Source organism: Haemaphysalis longicornis, unplaced genomic scaffold (assembly GCF_048455015.1).
Source record: "Haemaphysalis longicornis isolate Haplotype H1 unplaced genomic scaffold, Haemaphysalis longicornis Haplotype H1 scaffold_12, whole genome shotgun sequence".
Classification (NCBI taxonomy): domain Eukaryota; kingdom Metazoa; phylum Arthropoda; class Arachnida; order Ixodida; family Ixodidae; genus Haemaphysalis; species Haemaphysalis longicornis.
In genome coordinates, this window is record NW_027526225.1 from 85,940,600 (window position 1) to 85,955,654 (window position 15,055).

At 49.2% G+C, this 15,055-nt stretch overlaps 1 protein-coding gene across 1 annotated transcript in view; it reads left to right on the forward strand.

The window, feature by feature from the left end:
* The window catches only part of LOC144161712 (high-affinity choline transporter 1-like), a 32,775-nt gene extending 18,611 nt beyond the window's left edge, over positions 1-14,164 (forward strand). The window contains exons 5-6 of the mRNA XM_077692329.1: positions 7,962-8,182; positions 13,715-14,164. Coding sequence (XP_077548455.1) covers positions 7,962-8,182; positions 13,715-14,164 — 671 coding nt within the window. The remainder of the gene's footprint in view (positions 1-7,961; positions 8,183-13,714) is intronic.
* Positions 14,165-15,055: the final 891 nt, after the last annotated feature.

Genomic DNA, 15,055 nt, shown 5'->3' on the forward strand with positions numbered 1-15,055 from the left:
ACTCCGGTTCGAGCAAAACAGCGTGCCCCGTCTTAGCCAAGAAAGTGTCAAGAAGAAGGCATCGTGCCTCAAAGCATCGATGGAGGATAAAGCAGAAAGGCATCTACCACCTCCAGACTCCGCAGGATTGAGTCCGGCAAGCCTAGACTAATCTGCTCTGCACTTCCTCACCACTAGCGCCACCGTCGGGGGTGGGAGTATGTTACGGAATTATGGAAGAAGAGGAAGACGACCGCGTACTATCATCGGGATCAGGGGCTAGAAGAGAAAGAAGCGAATAAAACTCGGTCCGGCTCAGCCATGGCCTCGCGTCTGCGTCCCGTTCCATAACAACGGATATGACGTCAGCGAAATATTGGTGTCTTGTTAAAATATAAAACCCGGAAACGAACAACTCAAAGTATAACGTACTTTTAGTGGCGGCAACACCATCTGCATTTAGCACCACTATCATCATCATCCGCATCCTTTCACAGTCACCATCAGCGGTGCCTGGCTAGCGTCAGCAGTTCCACGCGACACAGAGATCGAACACGGCTGCGCTCCAGGGGAGGACGCATGTCTACGCCGCTCTTTAACTTCCGGCCGGGCCTAACGCACTCCTGAATAAATGTAGCAGAGCCACAGCGCATCACCGAGTCCACGGCTCTTTTCCTACGTACTCTGTAGTACTAAAGGTTGCTTCCCCGCAAGAAGACCCTGTGTGCAAGGGTGCACCCTTCACAGGCCGCTTGCTTCGTTTTACTGGCGTCATTTACGTGACGGATATGACGTCAGTGAAATCTTGATGTAGTCAGGAATAAAACACTTTCGAGTTTTAAAAAATTCACGCTCCCCGTAGTAGGAATCGAACCCGAGTCCCGCGCGTTATGAAACCGACGTATATCTGATTGCGCCATCCCGGCATGGTGGAAGCCGTTTGGATTCGGAGAGGGGTGCAGGGACGTGCGAAATTTGACAGAAAGATCATTCACCCTTTCTTCAAACGATGACGGTGGTTTAACGTGAAGCTTTCATCGTGCGAAATCAAATGGCGAAGGGTTGGAGTACAAGCCATCCGCAAGTCAAAGTCTACATTCAGGCGACAACCAAGGAATTCCTCACGAGAAAACTTCGCGTTCGACCATCGTCGTCGTTAGCTCGAGGGGAGCATGACTTTTTAGATTAGCCCATCCAAAAACGTGTGACAGGGCGACGTAGTGCCAGACGCGCGGTTACGCGAGATAACACAACCGGACGTCCGCTTAGTGCAGTTCTTATAAGTGACGTCAGATGGCACTGTAGGAACAGAGTTTACTAAAATACTATTTAACTGGGTTGTTCGACAAAAAATTAAAGCCCTTCCACTCAATGTGAAAGCTGTCGGAAGTGCAGAGCAGTGATTGGTTATAATGGGTGGTGGCGCCGTTATCCGCTCACTGCTGCCACCCATCACGCTCTTCGCCGCCCTGCCTCACTCCTCTCTTGCTGAATATGCAATTCAAATTTCCCGCCTTCACAGTGCTCGCTCGCCCCTTGCCTGAAACTGTGCCAGCGGGAGTTCTGTTCTTTTCGTGCTTGCTTTAATATCGTATGCTGGAGCTGTTTTGCGCCATTTCGAATGCTTAATTTTTTCCGTGCGCGGCTGGAGCCCTTCCGCGTCATTTAAAACGCGCCATTTTTTTTCTTGCGCGGCTGGAGCCCTTCCGCGTCATTTCAAATGCACCATTTTTTATTGCGCGGCAGGAGCCTTTCTGCGTCATTTCGAACGCGCCATTTTAAGTGCGAATGCACTTTATAAGCGACCCCAAACCTTCCACCGCCGGCGGCGGCGGCGTCGGCGGCGGCGGCGTCCGCAGTCCTCCTCTTTATATAAAAAAAAAACAGCATCCGGCGCCAGGTTTCGATCCGAGTACTTTGCGGCCGCAGCGCGACGCTCTACCGACTAAGCCACGGACGCGACGCTGATATCAGTGTTACTAACGCGCCTTATATCTTTAACGCATTCAAACTACGTCGTCAGCGGCGTGCGTTGGCGACTCAGCGGCGTTATAGCGGCTTGATAACTGCGTGGTGTACACGTGATACTACAAACCCGATGGAAGAGATGGAAGAGAAGGCGGTGGGCTGCGGGGGCCGAGCGCAAGCGCCGCAAGCGGGCCGACAACCGTGCATTCGCACTTTCACATTCTCCCCCTCGGGGAAATGCGGGGGAATTTTTTTTTCTTGCGCGGCTGGAGCCTTTCGGCGCATTGCGAACGCGCCATTTTTTTTCTTGCGAGGCCACTTTTTTCGCTTACTATCGTAAAAACCAACCCAACGAGCGTTCCTAACTAAATGAACGCAGGAGCTGGCGGTTATATACACAGATTTTGCTGAAATGTATACCAGCAGTTTTCTTTGCGCTAAACAACGGGGAGATGTCTGACAAGAGCCAGCGGTTCACGAGGTTCGAACGCTTATGACTATTTAAACCGCGTGGTTTTTCGAAGCCTCAGAATGACTCCCTGACGACGGTACACCAGGCTCTACTTGGGTCCGTAATGTCGCTGCGCCGCCTGATTCCGGCAGTCGCTCGACATCGACCGTTAGCGGGCTACGACGACAAGATTAGCCCCTAAAGTGATCTGCACTAATATAAATTTTCCCCCGACGTGTATCTGTCTCTCTTGTATTCGCGCTTCTCTTTCTCCAAGACAATGCTGTGCATAGAATTTTAACTAATGTTTTAAGAATGGGCGGCTAAAGAGCTCGGTATAATCTTAACCTCTTACTTTAAACCGGAATTTTTAGCTACCTAGCTTTTCATTCCAAGCGGAAAACGTTGCAAAGCGTGCTTATGAATTTTCGCACGAATAATTAAAATAGTGTTGCCAAGCTATTTTCATAGTTTTTGGGAAACTAATTGCCTGGATGATATTTTTAAATGAAACGAGCACAGACGTTTGTGCTCTACCGCCGACCCGGCAGATCTGCGAGAGTTTCCTGACTCTACTTCAAAGCAACTTATTAATTTCAATAACTGCCGCAGTAAGTGATGACCCGATGCCGTCGTGTGAAAGCTGATTACATGAACTTTTGCGTTCATGTTCTCAGAGAAAAGGTCACATGATTAACTCCGCAAAAAAAGATGTCCTTACGTACATGACAAGGATCATTTGGTCTTAATTAAAGGAACGCAGTTAACCCGATTGAGGGACATCTTAAAATTCGGGGGCAGAGGATGGGCTAGAACACCGCAAGACAACAACGGTTAGAGGAATAAAGGCGTCGTGAATTATGATGATGATGATGATGATGATGGCGGTGTCGGCGGCAGCAGCGGCGGATGTGAAGTTTAATAGAGGTATACGATCATCCATGCCCTGCAGTCACGCAAGCTGTAATCGTTTCTTGGCGGCACAGGACAACTGCGATGAAGTGACCAGTGTCGCCATTCTTTCATGTTTTTTGTAGCGCCAGCTACACTAGCCGTGGTTCAGCAGTTTCGCGTAGAGCTTGAAGGGCCGTGCTGCGCAAGCGCGAGAAGCATTGGATTGGATTGGATTGGAAATCCAATGCAATTGGAGTACGAGTGTGTAGAAAATTCTGCACATTCTCCGGTCTGCGCATTCCAGAGGAGTAACGTCATAGACGCGGCAGACGCACTGGCGCCGGCGCGTGCCCAGCTGTGCGCCTCCGTTGCGCAGTAGCCAAGTCTGACGCAGCCCCGGAGCCGCTTGATAGCCGTTTCGCGTGGCTCCTGAAGAGACGTGTAGCATATGCGCGAGGAGCAGTGACTGGACTGGACTGGACTGGACTGGACTGGACTGGACTGGACTGGACTGGACTGGACTAGACTGTATTGGATTGGATTGGATTAGATTGCAAATCATTTTAGCAGCAAAAAGCATGATAATGCAGCTAATCTTAGACAACCAGGAAACCGAAGGGCAACCAGCCCAACCTTAGCTCGCATTACGCATATTCTGGCATAGCCGAGCTAAGCCACTGCTAATTTTTTCCCTAGTTACCTAGCTTATTTTTTATGCATTTTTTACCACCGGCTGACCACGCGTAATGATGAGACACACTCAACTCGCTGTTTTAAAGGGCAATGATGGGGCACGGCCGCTCGATGGAAACTAGGTCCGGCCTGCTTATTCACGCGCCGGCAATGGGCGGCGGCGTGAGAGCGGAGTTGTCAGTTGCCGCCGCTACTTTTGGCGGGGGCGCCACGCATCGGTGACAGCTCCCGCGGCGGTCGCTTCGGGGCGCCTACGGAATACCGACTGTTATCGTTCCTTTAAACGTCGTTCACTCGCGTTCTAACACACGTATCAGGGAAATAATAATACCACAATTTACGGCAAAGATATGTCTTCAATGCCTAAGAATATCATCTGTTTGATAGCGGTAATTCTTGTTCATGGTTTAAAAAGACGAGTGCGATGCGGCCGCTCTCGCAACCCAGTTCCCGCCATGTTCGGGAATATGACTGTACACCATGTTGCATCGCTAATTCGGTTTAAACACTGCCGCCCGTTTGTGCTGGAATATAAAACTCCATTACTGCTGCCATTCACCATGCTAATTGAAGGACAATTTTAAAACGGCCATGTTTTAACTTTGCCAAACACAGGCTCAGCAGCCCCATCTCGTGTTTGAATTCAGGCACGTTAATTTTACTCCGAGCCAAATGTCCCGAAATGCCGTGAAATTGTAGGTCACATTTATTAGTAAACCGGTTATTTACTCGTTAAACAGGGACGTAAAATCCTTAGATGCACTGCGTACCTGATTGCTTTGCGTGAGAGAACACCTGTGTACTATCGGTATTGTGTTTGTGATTTGCTTTCTTCTTTCCATATTTCGTTTGAATCGTGGTTTGATTTCGCGTGTGCGGTCGAGTTTTCCGTATGTGTGAAATCTGATGTGGGAAGTCTGATAGGCCGCTTGGGTGGATATTCATAGTTTTAATAAAAACTGCTTGGCAGTAAGAATTTCTGTATTTTTGCGTGATTCTATGTTGTCTAGTATTTACGCTGCTTGTCGTTTTTTTTTTTTTTTAATGAACAACACAGAAATAGCTCAGCTTCCAGTTTTAATAATCTGTACATGTTAACTCCAGGAGGGTGGAACCGGAATTAACGCGGGCAAGCAACACGGTTGGAAGGATTAATGCGGCTTGCAGCATCGCGCGTCGGCGACGGGCGAGGGCTTGGAAGCGAAGTGTACGGTTGCCGTTTGTACTGGTGGTGGGGTGCCACGTATCGGCACAGACTCCGGTTTGGGTGCGAAAAGCAGCAGCGGTGGGAGTGTTGAAGTTCGCGTGAGCGCTTTGAGCTTTTCGTTTCGCAGAATTTCATGCACCGAGCGTGTAATATAGCGTACTAGTGTGCTCCTTGCTATGAAATGCTCAAGGCGTGTGCTCAAGGCGTGTGCGTCGGCATCTCAATTAAGTACGCAATCAATGGCAAGTGAGCACAATGGTTGCAGAAAATGAAACGATCGAACGTTCAATTTTGGGCCTAACTGTGAATGAAGAAAGAGATAAACCGCACTTACCGACAGAGGCAGACCCAATCCTGTACGCTCTCACGGACATGCAATCATGCGGCCAACGTAATTTTGAGACTCGAGAATACCAGACTTCGTTCGATCTGACAGGCTTTTTCGATAACACCAGGAGAAATGCCGCCGCCTTAAAATGAAAGCAAACAGACTAAACGAAAAACTACAAAAACTGCAAGAACGCTGCGACGAATTCCGCGAACAAGTGGAGAAGTTCGAGGAGGATCACGCCGTTCAGGCAGCTTGACACAGCGGACAAATTTGTAAGCTCCTTTCAAACACCGTATTCCCGCACCTCGCAGACTGTCCGCTGATGTGGTGCGTCAGCAACAGGGACCCGTACCACTGTTACGAGCTGTGCGAAATGTTCTTGAAAGAGCTATTGAGGCCGCTAGCTCTTTGGAGAATGTACTGCAGCTTTCGCGAAAACATTTCTTGCCAAAGGTTTTCCGCTTGTAAAATGACTGCCGCGGAAACCGTAGGTTAAGATGACTTACATATTTTCTGACATACCCAATAAATCCCATTTTAAATGTTGTATTATATTTACCTTTTTATGTTCCAGCGATTTAATACAGTTTAATTTAACTTCCAGCTGTATATTACGTTGTGCGACTAGTGTAAATCAAAAAACGACTGCCGCCGTTTTACACAATTCCAACTGCATCCTGTACTCATTTCCGTGTTTTGGTTCCCATGTGAATAGTGTTCTTGTTGCAATAAATCAGTTCATAGTTGCGTTCGCTCTGTCCACTTCATTCCCGTGTCCTTCATCATTTTGTGTACCCTGTAACCTAACGCACAGTGTAACAATATTTCCAAAGCAAATGAACCAATGGACCCTAAAACGTATTAAGATTAGTCCAGTTTTCTTTGAAAACGCAGTTAAAGCAAGGTGTGAAAATAGTCATTCACATTTCTCAAACGCGCATTGAGAAATGGCCGTGTACGACACAGCGTGAAACGTTTATGTGATTTTCACGTACGCGCAGGTTATAAGCTGTTACGTAATAAACATAAATGCGGCTGCTCAGACTAGCTTGCCACGCCAAATATTATTCCTGAAAGCTTTGGGAAAGTCTTTAGAAATAAATCCGCCTATTGCGCTTGACGTTAACAATGCGCCACCTGCAAACGTCGCATGCGGTGCGCTAAAAGGAAAACAAATGCAGCGCTGAGCCTACTTCGGAAATACTAGTTAGTCCGTGACGCCTATATTCTTAGTTTCCGCGTCACGTATCACCGCATTTTGTAATAAATTATGAAGATGCTGACTTCGGCCGTCGGTGCAGTCATGAACAACTTACACCGCATTGAAACCGTGACCACGGCCGGCAGCCGCCGCTCTTCTTTCACCGATGATTAGCGCTACGACTGACGCTGCGGCGGAAAGGGAAACTAACGCCGTCACCGGCGGAGAGCCGTGTTCGGCAGGCCGGACCTAGTTTCCATCGAGCGGCCGTGGATGGGGCGTCCTACTTGACGAGGAATCGAACGCCGAATGGGACCGTTCTCCAGTTACGTTGAAGGATAACCAGCGGAATGACGCGCCCTTGACCCGCTATAGTAGAGGGGGTCATGACACTTGTGAGTGAGTGAGTGAGTGAGTGAGTGAGTGAGTGAGTGAGTGAGTGAGTGAGTGAGTGAGTGAGTGAGTGAGTGAGTGAGTGAGTGAGTGAGTGAGCGAGTGAGTGAGCGAGTGAGCAAGCCAGCGAGAGGGCGAGTGAGTGAGTGAGCGGGTGTGAGGGTGAGTGAGTGACTGAGGGAGTGATGAGTGAGTGGGTGAGTGAGTGAGCGAGCGAGCCAGAGTGCGGGCGAGTGAGTGAGCGAGTGAGTGAGTGAGTGAGTGAGTGAGTGAGTGAGTGAGTGAGTGAGTGAGTGAGTGAGTGAGTGAGTGAGTGAGTGAGTGAGTGAGTGATGTGATGTGACGAGCGAACCAGCGATCGGGCGAGTGAGTGAGTGAGCAGGTGAGTGAGTGAGCGAGTTGGTGAGCGAGCGAGAGAGCGAGCGAGTGAGTGACTGAGTGAGTGACCCAGTGGGTGAGTGAGTGAGTGGGTGAGTGGGTGAGTGAGGGAGCAAGTGAGTGAGTGACTGAGTGACTGACTGATTGAGTGAGTGAGCGAGCGAATGAGTGAGTGAGTGAGTGAGAGTGGGTGAGCGAGCGAGCCAGCCAGCGAGCGGGCGAGTGAGTGAGTGTATGAATGAGTGAGCTAGCGAGTGAGCTAGCGAGTGAGTGAGTGAGTGAGTGAGTGAGTGAGTGAGTGAGTGAGTGAGTGAGTGAGTGAGTGAGTGAGTGAGTGAGTGAGTGAGTGAGTGAGTGAGTGCGAGCGGGACCTTCAGTTTATGTTAACTAAAACGCATGTCATCATCGTCAGCGTCTTTTACGGTCTCTTTGAGAGAAAAACTAACCTTCACATTACATTGAAAAGACTTCACGACCATCGATGCCACCGAACCCGCCCGCATCGTGGGCCCCGAAGCACCCTATCGCCTACTGCCGCACGCCTTAGGCAACCTGACACCCCTCGTGCTGGCCCCTGTGATCCTGGCTGCGCTGGCCTCGTCGGTGCTGGCTTCCTTCTCTTCTTCGTGCATGGCCGTCGGATCCATGGTCACGCACAACGTCTACCATGCAATTCTAAGGCCCACGGTGCGTACAGAAATTGATTGATTGATTGATTGATTGATTGATTGATTGATTGATTGATTGATTGATTGATTGACTGATTGATTGATTGATTGATTGATTGATTGACTGATTGATTGATTGATTGATTGATTGACTGATTGATTGATTGACGGACGGACGGACGGACGGATTGGATGGATGGATGGATGGATGGATGGATGGATGGATGGATGGATGGATGGATGTACGGACGGACGGACGGACGGATGGATGGATGGATGGATGGATGGATGGAATGGAATGGGATGGACGGACGGACGGACGGACGGATGGACGGATGGGTTTAACGCACTGACGCAACGTAGGCGATGAGGCGCGCCGTAGTGGACGGCTCCGGATTATTTTTGGCCACCTGTGGATCTTTAACACGCGCCGAAATCTCGTACACACGGGCGTTGTTGCTTCTCGCCTCTATCAGAAAGCGGCCGCCGCGGCCGGGAATCAAACCCGCGTCCCCGTGCTCAGCAGCGCAAGGCCTTATCCACAGAGCCATCGAGGCGGGTGCCTATAGAAACTCACCCTCCTCTAATGCGCTGCGCAAATTGATAGGGTATTCTCTTGAAAACAGTAGATTGCAGGAACATCGAGAAACTGATAGGCAATTAAAATTTTGGTGCTTAGCGCTCCGGAACTTCGCGTGCTAGCTTGAAGGCGGGCTTTTGTGGAGGGCTCCGGATTAATCTTGTGAATGTGGGGATTTTTAACGTGCGCTGAAATCGCGACACATGGATATTTCTCTGTTCTGCCAGCGGAGCTGTTCTTGGTCGAGGCTTTAATGGGACGAAATGTGGTAACGCGGTCGCAGCGATGTGGAGAGGGCATAGCTCAGCGCGGCGGAGAGCAAACGCCAAGCACACTTTTTTTCTCCAACAATAACAAACACTTTATTTACAGAGATATATACAGGATCACATCAGATGATTGCAGGGTATTCGACGTATACAATAGCAGCTTTACAGCATGCAGAAAAATAGGCGCTTACGGCCTTTACAGTAGCATGGCGTAAGCTAGTGGCATCGCAATGCTGGCACAGCCGCAGAGTCTGGGCGGCAATTACACCAGCACGAACGTTGTCGAATGGATGATGGTGCCTCTTGTGCACCGCTTGAAGGGAATGGGATGGGAGCGGAGGGAGGGGAAGGGGGTTCTGGGTACTCAGAGGTGAGCAGGAGTGTTTCCCGGTTCTAGCCATCAAATTGAGTCCCATCTCCTCCACTCATTTACCTTAAATTCTGAAAGGACACGCGAACCCTACGCCAGTGCATCACGCAGCTCAGAGTCGGAGTCAGGCCCGTCAAGGGCGGCCACTGCCCACTGCACCTTCTGAACAAAATGCCTCCACGCCGGCTGAGGGTGTTCAGCGCATTCAATCGCATCCACCCTTGCCCTCCAAAGCGAGTGGAGTCCCATGACGTTAATGCAATCTCGAAGGTGTGGGAGTTCCGTGTCTGCATCCAAGAACCTTAAGTTGGTCCAGGTGAGCTGCCATTGTGTGCCAAAGGAGCACTGCAGCTCGTCCCAGAAATACGATGCCGTATTGCACTCTAAGAATACATGCTCGCCCGTCTCCCGCTTTCCGCACAGCGGACAGTCCCGCTCTTCCTGCCTTGCCTTATTTGGGAGTATCCCTGCGTGCAGCCGGAAGAAGAAATCTTTTGAGCTTGTTGGGACGGGGAGCTTCCGCACACGCCGTAGAACGTCACTTTTTAGGCGACCTAAAGGTGGGGAGCGGTACAAGGGGGGTGGGAGGGTCTGTTCCACCAAATCCCAGTAGAGCTTCCTCGGCTTCACTGCGCACAAATACTCCCATGAGAAGAGTTCCTGCAAGAGGGCCGGTGCCCCCGCCAAGCACACATGGCGCAACATAAAGGAATGCTTGAACGAGATGTTTATATAGGCAAAGCTTATGCAAACTACTAAATCTGGTGGCAATGTTCATACTTGTCAACTTTATTGAGGAAAAACAAAACATTAAGCATATTTGAGACGAAATATCATTACATAAATGATATCTGCATTGTTCTTTTAATCAAAAATACATGGCTGCTTGTTTCTGTTGCGATGGGCACATCAAAAACATGCTGTGAAAAAAGCAAGAAGCGCTCGCGGCGCCCTCTTGTGGCAGTGCTCCAAATTCAAACGTAGCAAAATGTTCCAGCAGACGGTGCGAGAAGTGGAACACTGCAATAATGAATTGGGGTGAGAGGAATCCATCTGCTGCCTTGGAGAGGTTCTATGTAGCTTAGCCTTATGATTAGGGAGCGCCTTGCAGCTTCTCTGCTAACGTCAGAGTTCGCGACGCTACGTCAGTGAAGCTAGGCTAGCTTTTCACCTTCACCAGAAAAGCGGCTACCGACGCCGGGGTCGAACCCACATACCCATAAGACATGGACCCAGAAAATTCAAGAAACCACTTCCCTATATTTAATATGCAAAACATCACGAATAATATATGGTACCAAGGGTACCAAGCGTACCAAGAGTAGCGTACCAAGCTTCACCGCAGAGTGAACCGGAGCTATATGTTTCCACGACAGGGTGTCCTCCAAATATTGGGCGTGCATGTCGTGTGTCTACTTCTGTCGTTCAAGAGCAGGATCACGAAAGAGGGGACACTACAAGGGAACCTGGAGTAGAATACGGCTTCCCTAAACATGGGCCACGAAGGCTAAATACACTTTCAGTTAATCAAAAATGGCCGCGTATCTGCTCCTTTCGTTGAAAACGTCGGCGAAAGACGATAGTCGTAGGGCGCCCATGCCAATTAAAGGCTTCCCTTCTGTTTCTAGCCCACCTCTCATGCTGTTCCACTCCCGTCTCGTTCCTCCCAAGATAGCACGCTAGAGGTTTGCTCAAGTCCATTTAAATTTACCGCGTTCCACTGCTCCAAGTCGTGTGCCTCGATGCCAGCGCTGCCGTACGGCGGAGACGCGCGTCAATCGAGGCGCCCTACTACAACGTTTATAGAACCACGTTGACCTACTCCACGAGCGTTTCAAGCGGAACGTGGAACCTATATAGTGGTACCTTTCGTTGCTACTGTCGTTTGATTTCTTAAATGCCGCAAAAAGTAGCGCGGGCAGCAACATTCGACAGTTTTCTGCAGTTGATGTAGCATTTCATTTGCTGTCGCAAAAACCCAGCACCCATTGACTTTTTAGTAAAGGAACACTGAAATGTTACTTCTGTATTGATTTTCTGCCTTATATTTGCGTAATGTCTTGTTTTGTTCAACAATGTAACCAAGTAATGAAAATTGCCACCGGAATTAGACATTTAGATATGGATGTGGGTATATGACTATTGCGCTGCTTCTGTTTCGTTTTGGCCGGGTGGCTGAATCAAATCACAGACAGACAGACACAGACAGACAGACAGACAGACAGACAGACAGACAGACAGACAGACAGACAGACAGACAGACAGACAGACAGACAGACAGACAGACAGACAGACAGACAGACAGACAGACAGACAAACCAAAATGTCTGCGTTTAAGTAGCCTAAGAAAGACTATCGTCTTTAAGAGTTTGTTTTGTCTCGATAACAAAAATACCAATTTTATCGCCAACTTCAACGAAATGATCGAAATATTAATGAAAAAATATTCAACCGTGGCGATTCCCTAGCCACTTTCCGGCATTTCGCTATGACGTCACAGAATCTCGCTTCTGCGGTTCGCGGACGCTGGCCTAAGCCACCGCCGAAAAACATGACTGGAAGGTTGCAGCGGGGCTTCTAGTTCCGTTTGATCATATGACTTGAATACTAACGCGCAGTTAACACACTGATAAAAAAAATGCTTTTAGTGCCGGTCCATAACACGTAACTCCTGCGCCCAGTTTACGTAACTATGGCGCGAAATTTCAAAGTCAATTGTTCAATATTTCTTGCGTTTTTCCGGTTAATGTCTTTCGTTGTTGGGATGTAGCGGAGTGAGCTACCAAAGTCTGGTTCTTTCAAACAGAACAAATTTGCATTTTGTCTTCGTGGAACGTTTAACGTGAAAACCGCGGTGAGTAGCGGTGCGGTCAAGCCACTCATCAAGGAAGACCGGAGCGCTTAACCAAGAAGGGAATTAACAGTTTGGGCCACAAGCGGAATGGCAGTGTTCCGATTGTGGTGAGGGTCACTATTGGCGCTTTATATCGATTTAAGGTTAACTAACAAAAGAACGAATTTAAAGCCTGTTTCTAGTTCATCGGTAAAGAATTCCTAGTTCATCGGTAACACCGCAGAGGATGATACTGAGCCCCGAAATAAATATTTATAAACACTATACTAGGCAAGGTACAAGGCCGAGTACAAACACAATCCAAGGCGGTGCGCCAATTACTTTAGACGTGCACAAATGTAGCTACCGATTAGAGCATAAACAGCACTAAACGCAACTGACAGCTACAACCTAACCCCACCCTACCGAACACAGCCTAATCTAACCCAAACCAACCCATCATACTCAACCTAACGTAACCGAAGCAAACCAATCGTAGAGGCCAACTTCGTAGGTGTACATATGAGTTATCTGTAATATCGTTGTCTTCGTACCTACTTCTAAACACATTTTCGCCAGACCCATAAATCTAACAGCGTTACAACTAAACACAATTTAACACAATCTGACCTAACCTTCCCAACCTAACCTAACCCACCCCAACCTAATCAAATCAAACCCAAAATAACCCAAACCATTCAGAGTGATTTGCTCCACAGTTTTACATGTTGGCTTAAGAAGTTGCCATGAATATCTACTTTTAGGTCCTAATTTAAGATGTACGGCGCGATAGTGTTACTCCGTCTTGGATTGATCGTGTTGGAACGCAGCATACGGTTTGAACATTTACGCTCTCTAGGCACTTAATGTGACATGAGGGAATGAGACTATCCGAGACAGGTTTTATTGAATGCACGCATATAGGTGGTATTAACTGAAAAGTTTAGCTGTCAATTTCTTCGCTTAGCAACACTGGAAATGGCCATGGACATGGCGCGGCTTGTGCCACTGCACCCGCACGCCGCAGAAAAAAAAAACACCGGCGTGCGTCGTTTGCTCCGTTTCAACCCGATTCTCAACGGTGGTGTCAACAGAGATGTTATTAATCGCACTCCCATCGGAATCGAGGCATTACTTTGCGTTCGGTGGGGTAGAGTTTGGAACCTCCAACGCACATCGTGGGCTTAACACGGACGTGTACCGCCATCTCACGGAGCCCGACGTAACCAGTGACGGCGCACTCACATGGTTGGCTGCATGCATGCCGTGCCAATGAATACAACCTATAGGTTGTATTCACTGGCGCGGCACGCATGCAGGCAACCATGTGAATACGTTGTCACTGGTTACGCTTATAAGCTCAGGTTTACGCAGTGTTATAACACTGAGTGAACCTGACTTTATAAGCGTACACTGTATTTCTGTCCAAGCTCTAGCCCCAACCATGTTCGGTACGATCTGCCGGTCGACTAAACGGACGTTCGATTCCGCCCTTTCAGGCCCAGGAGCGGGAGGTTTCGCTGGTGATGCGTGTCTCCATGATCGTCTCGGGCGTGGCGTCGGTGATTTTGACGCTGGTCGTCAAGCAGACGAACGAGCTGCTCCTCCTGTCCGCGGACGTGGCTTACGTGACGCTGTTTCCCCAGCTCGTGTGCGCCTTCTACATGCCGAGCAGGAGCAACCCGTACGGCTGCGTGGCCGGCTTCGCCGTGGCGGTCCTACTGCGGGTCCTGTGCGGCCTTCCCGTTCTCGGAGTGCCGGTTACGCTGGCGCTGCCGTTTTACGACGAAGAGCGGAGCGAGCAGCGGTTCCCTTTCCGCACGTTCTGTATGCTGGGCAGCCTGGGCGCCATAGTAGCCACGTCCAAAGTTTTCAGGTACCGACGCTCTGGGCATCCTCGGTTTACCATTACTGGACGGTCCTCGGGCAGTGAACCGGAAGCCGCATAGGAATACATGGGAAAGTCGAGTGCAGGATCACGTGTCGGGCAGTCCGCGGACGATCCGGGACTGATAATCGATGAGGCTCTCGTGACGTCTCTGTGACGTCACGGAATATTGTTTCCGAGAAGGAAAATTTGGCACCCACCTGAAATGCAGTCGTAGGGCTACAACAGAAAGCTGTACAGACTTCCCTAGAACCTCGCAGTTGAAGAAAAAAATGCGGGAAGCTCACACTAACGCGGAAGACGGAAGACAAGGTAGCGGTGGTTTATGTAAACTTCACGACCATCACGACGGTTTCAGCCCACGATTGCTGCCGATGTGCTCCTTCTTCACCGTTATAGCAACAAAGATGGAGTAAAGGTGCTGCGGTAAAACTGAGAACATTATTATACACCGAACTTCGAAGCAATAGAAGAATATTAAGCAAAAAAAGATGATGCAGTGGTGACTTCCCAGCCGCTTTTTGGAGACCTTTTTATGACGTCACAGAATCTTGTTTGTGCGTAGTCGATAGACGAATAGGACGGCGACGAAGGAGGACACGAAAGACATAAACAGGCGCCATGAACCAACTAGCTCAACAAGTTTTGTTAACTTGTTTGTCCGATTGGCGACCGCCAACCAAACCCAACTCCAAGAAACATGGCTGGACGTCGTAATGGGCCCCCTAGTTCCGCGTGCTCGCATCACTTGGACGCTAGTGTTGACAACTGATAACTGTTTTTAATGCCAGGTCATACTGCGTCACTCCTGCCTATGTTGCGGTGCAGTTCCGCAAAATTTTTAAATTCTTGGTATTTGTTGCGTTTGTGTGCGTGTGGGTGTGTGCGTGTGTGTGTGCGTATGTGCGTGTGTGTGCGTGTGTCTGTGTGTGTGCGTGTGTTTGTGCGTGCG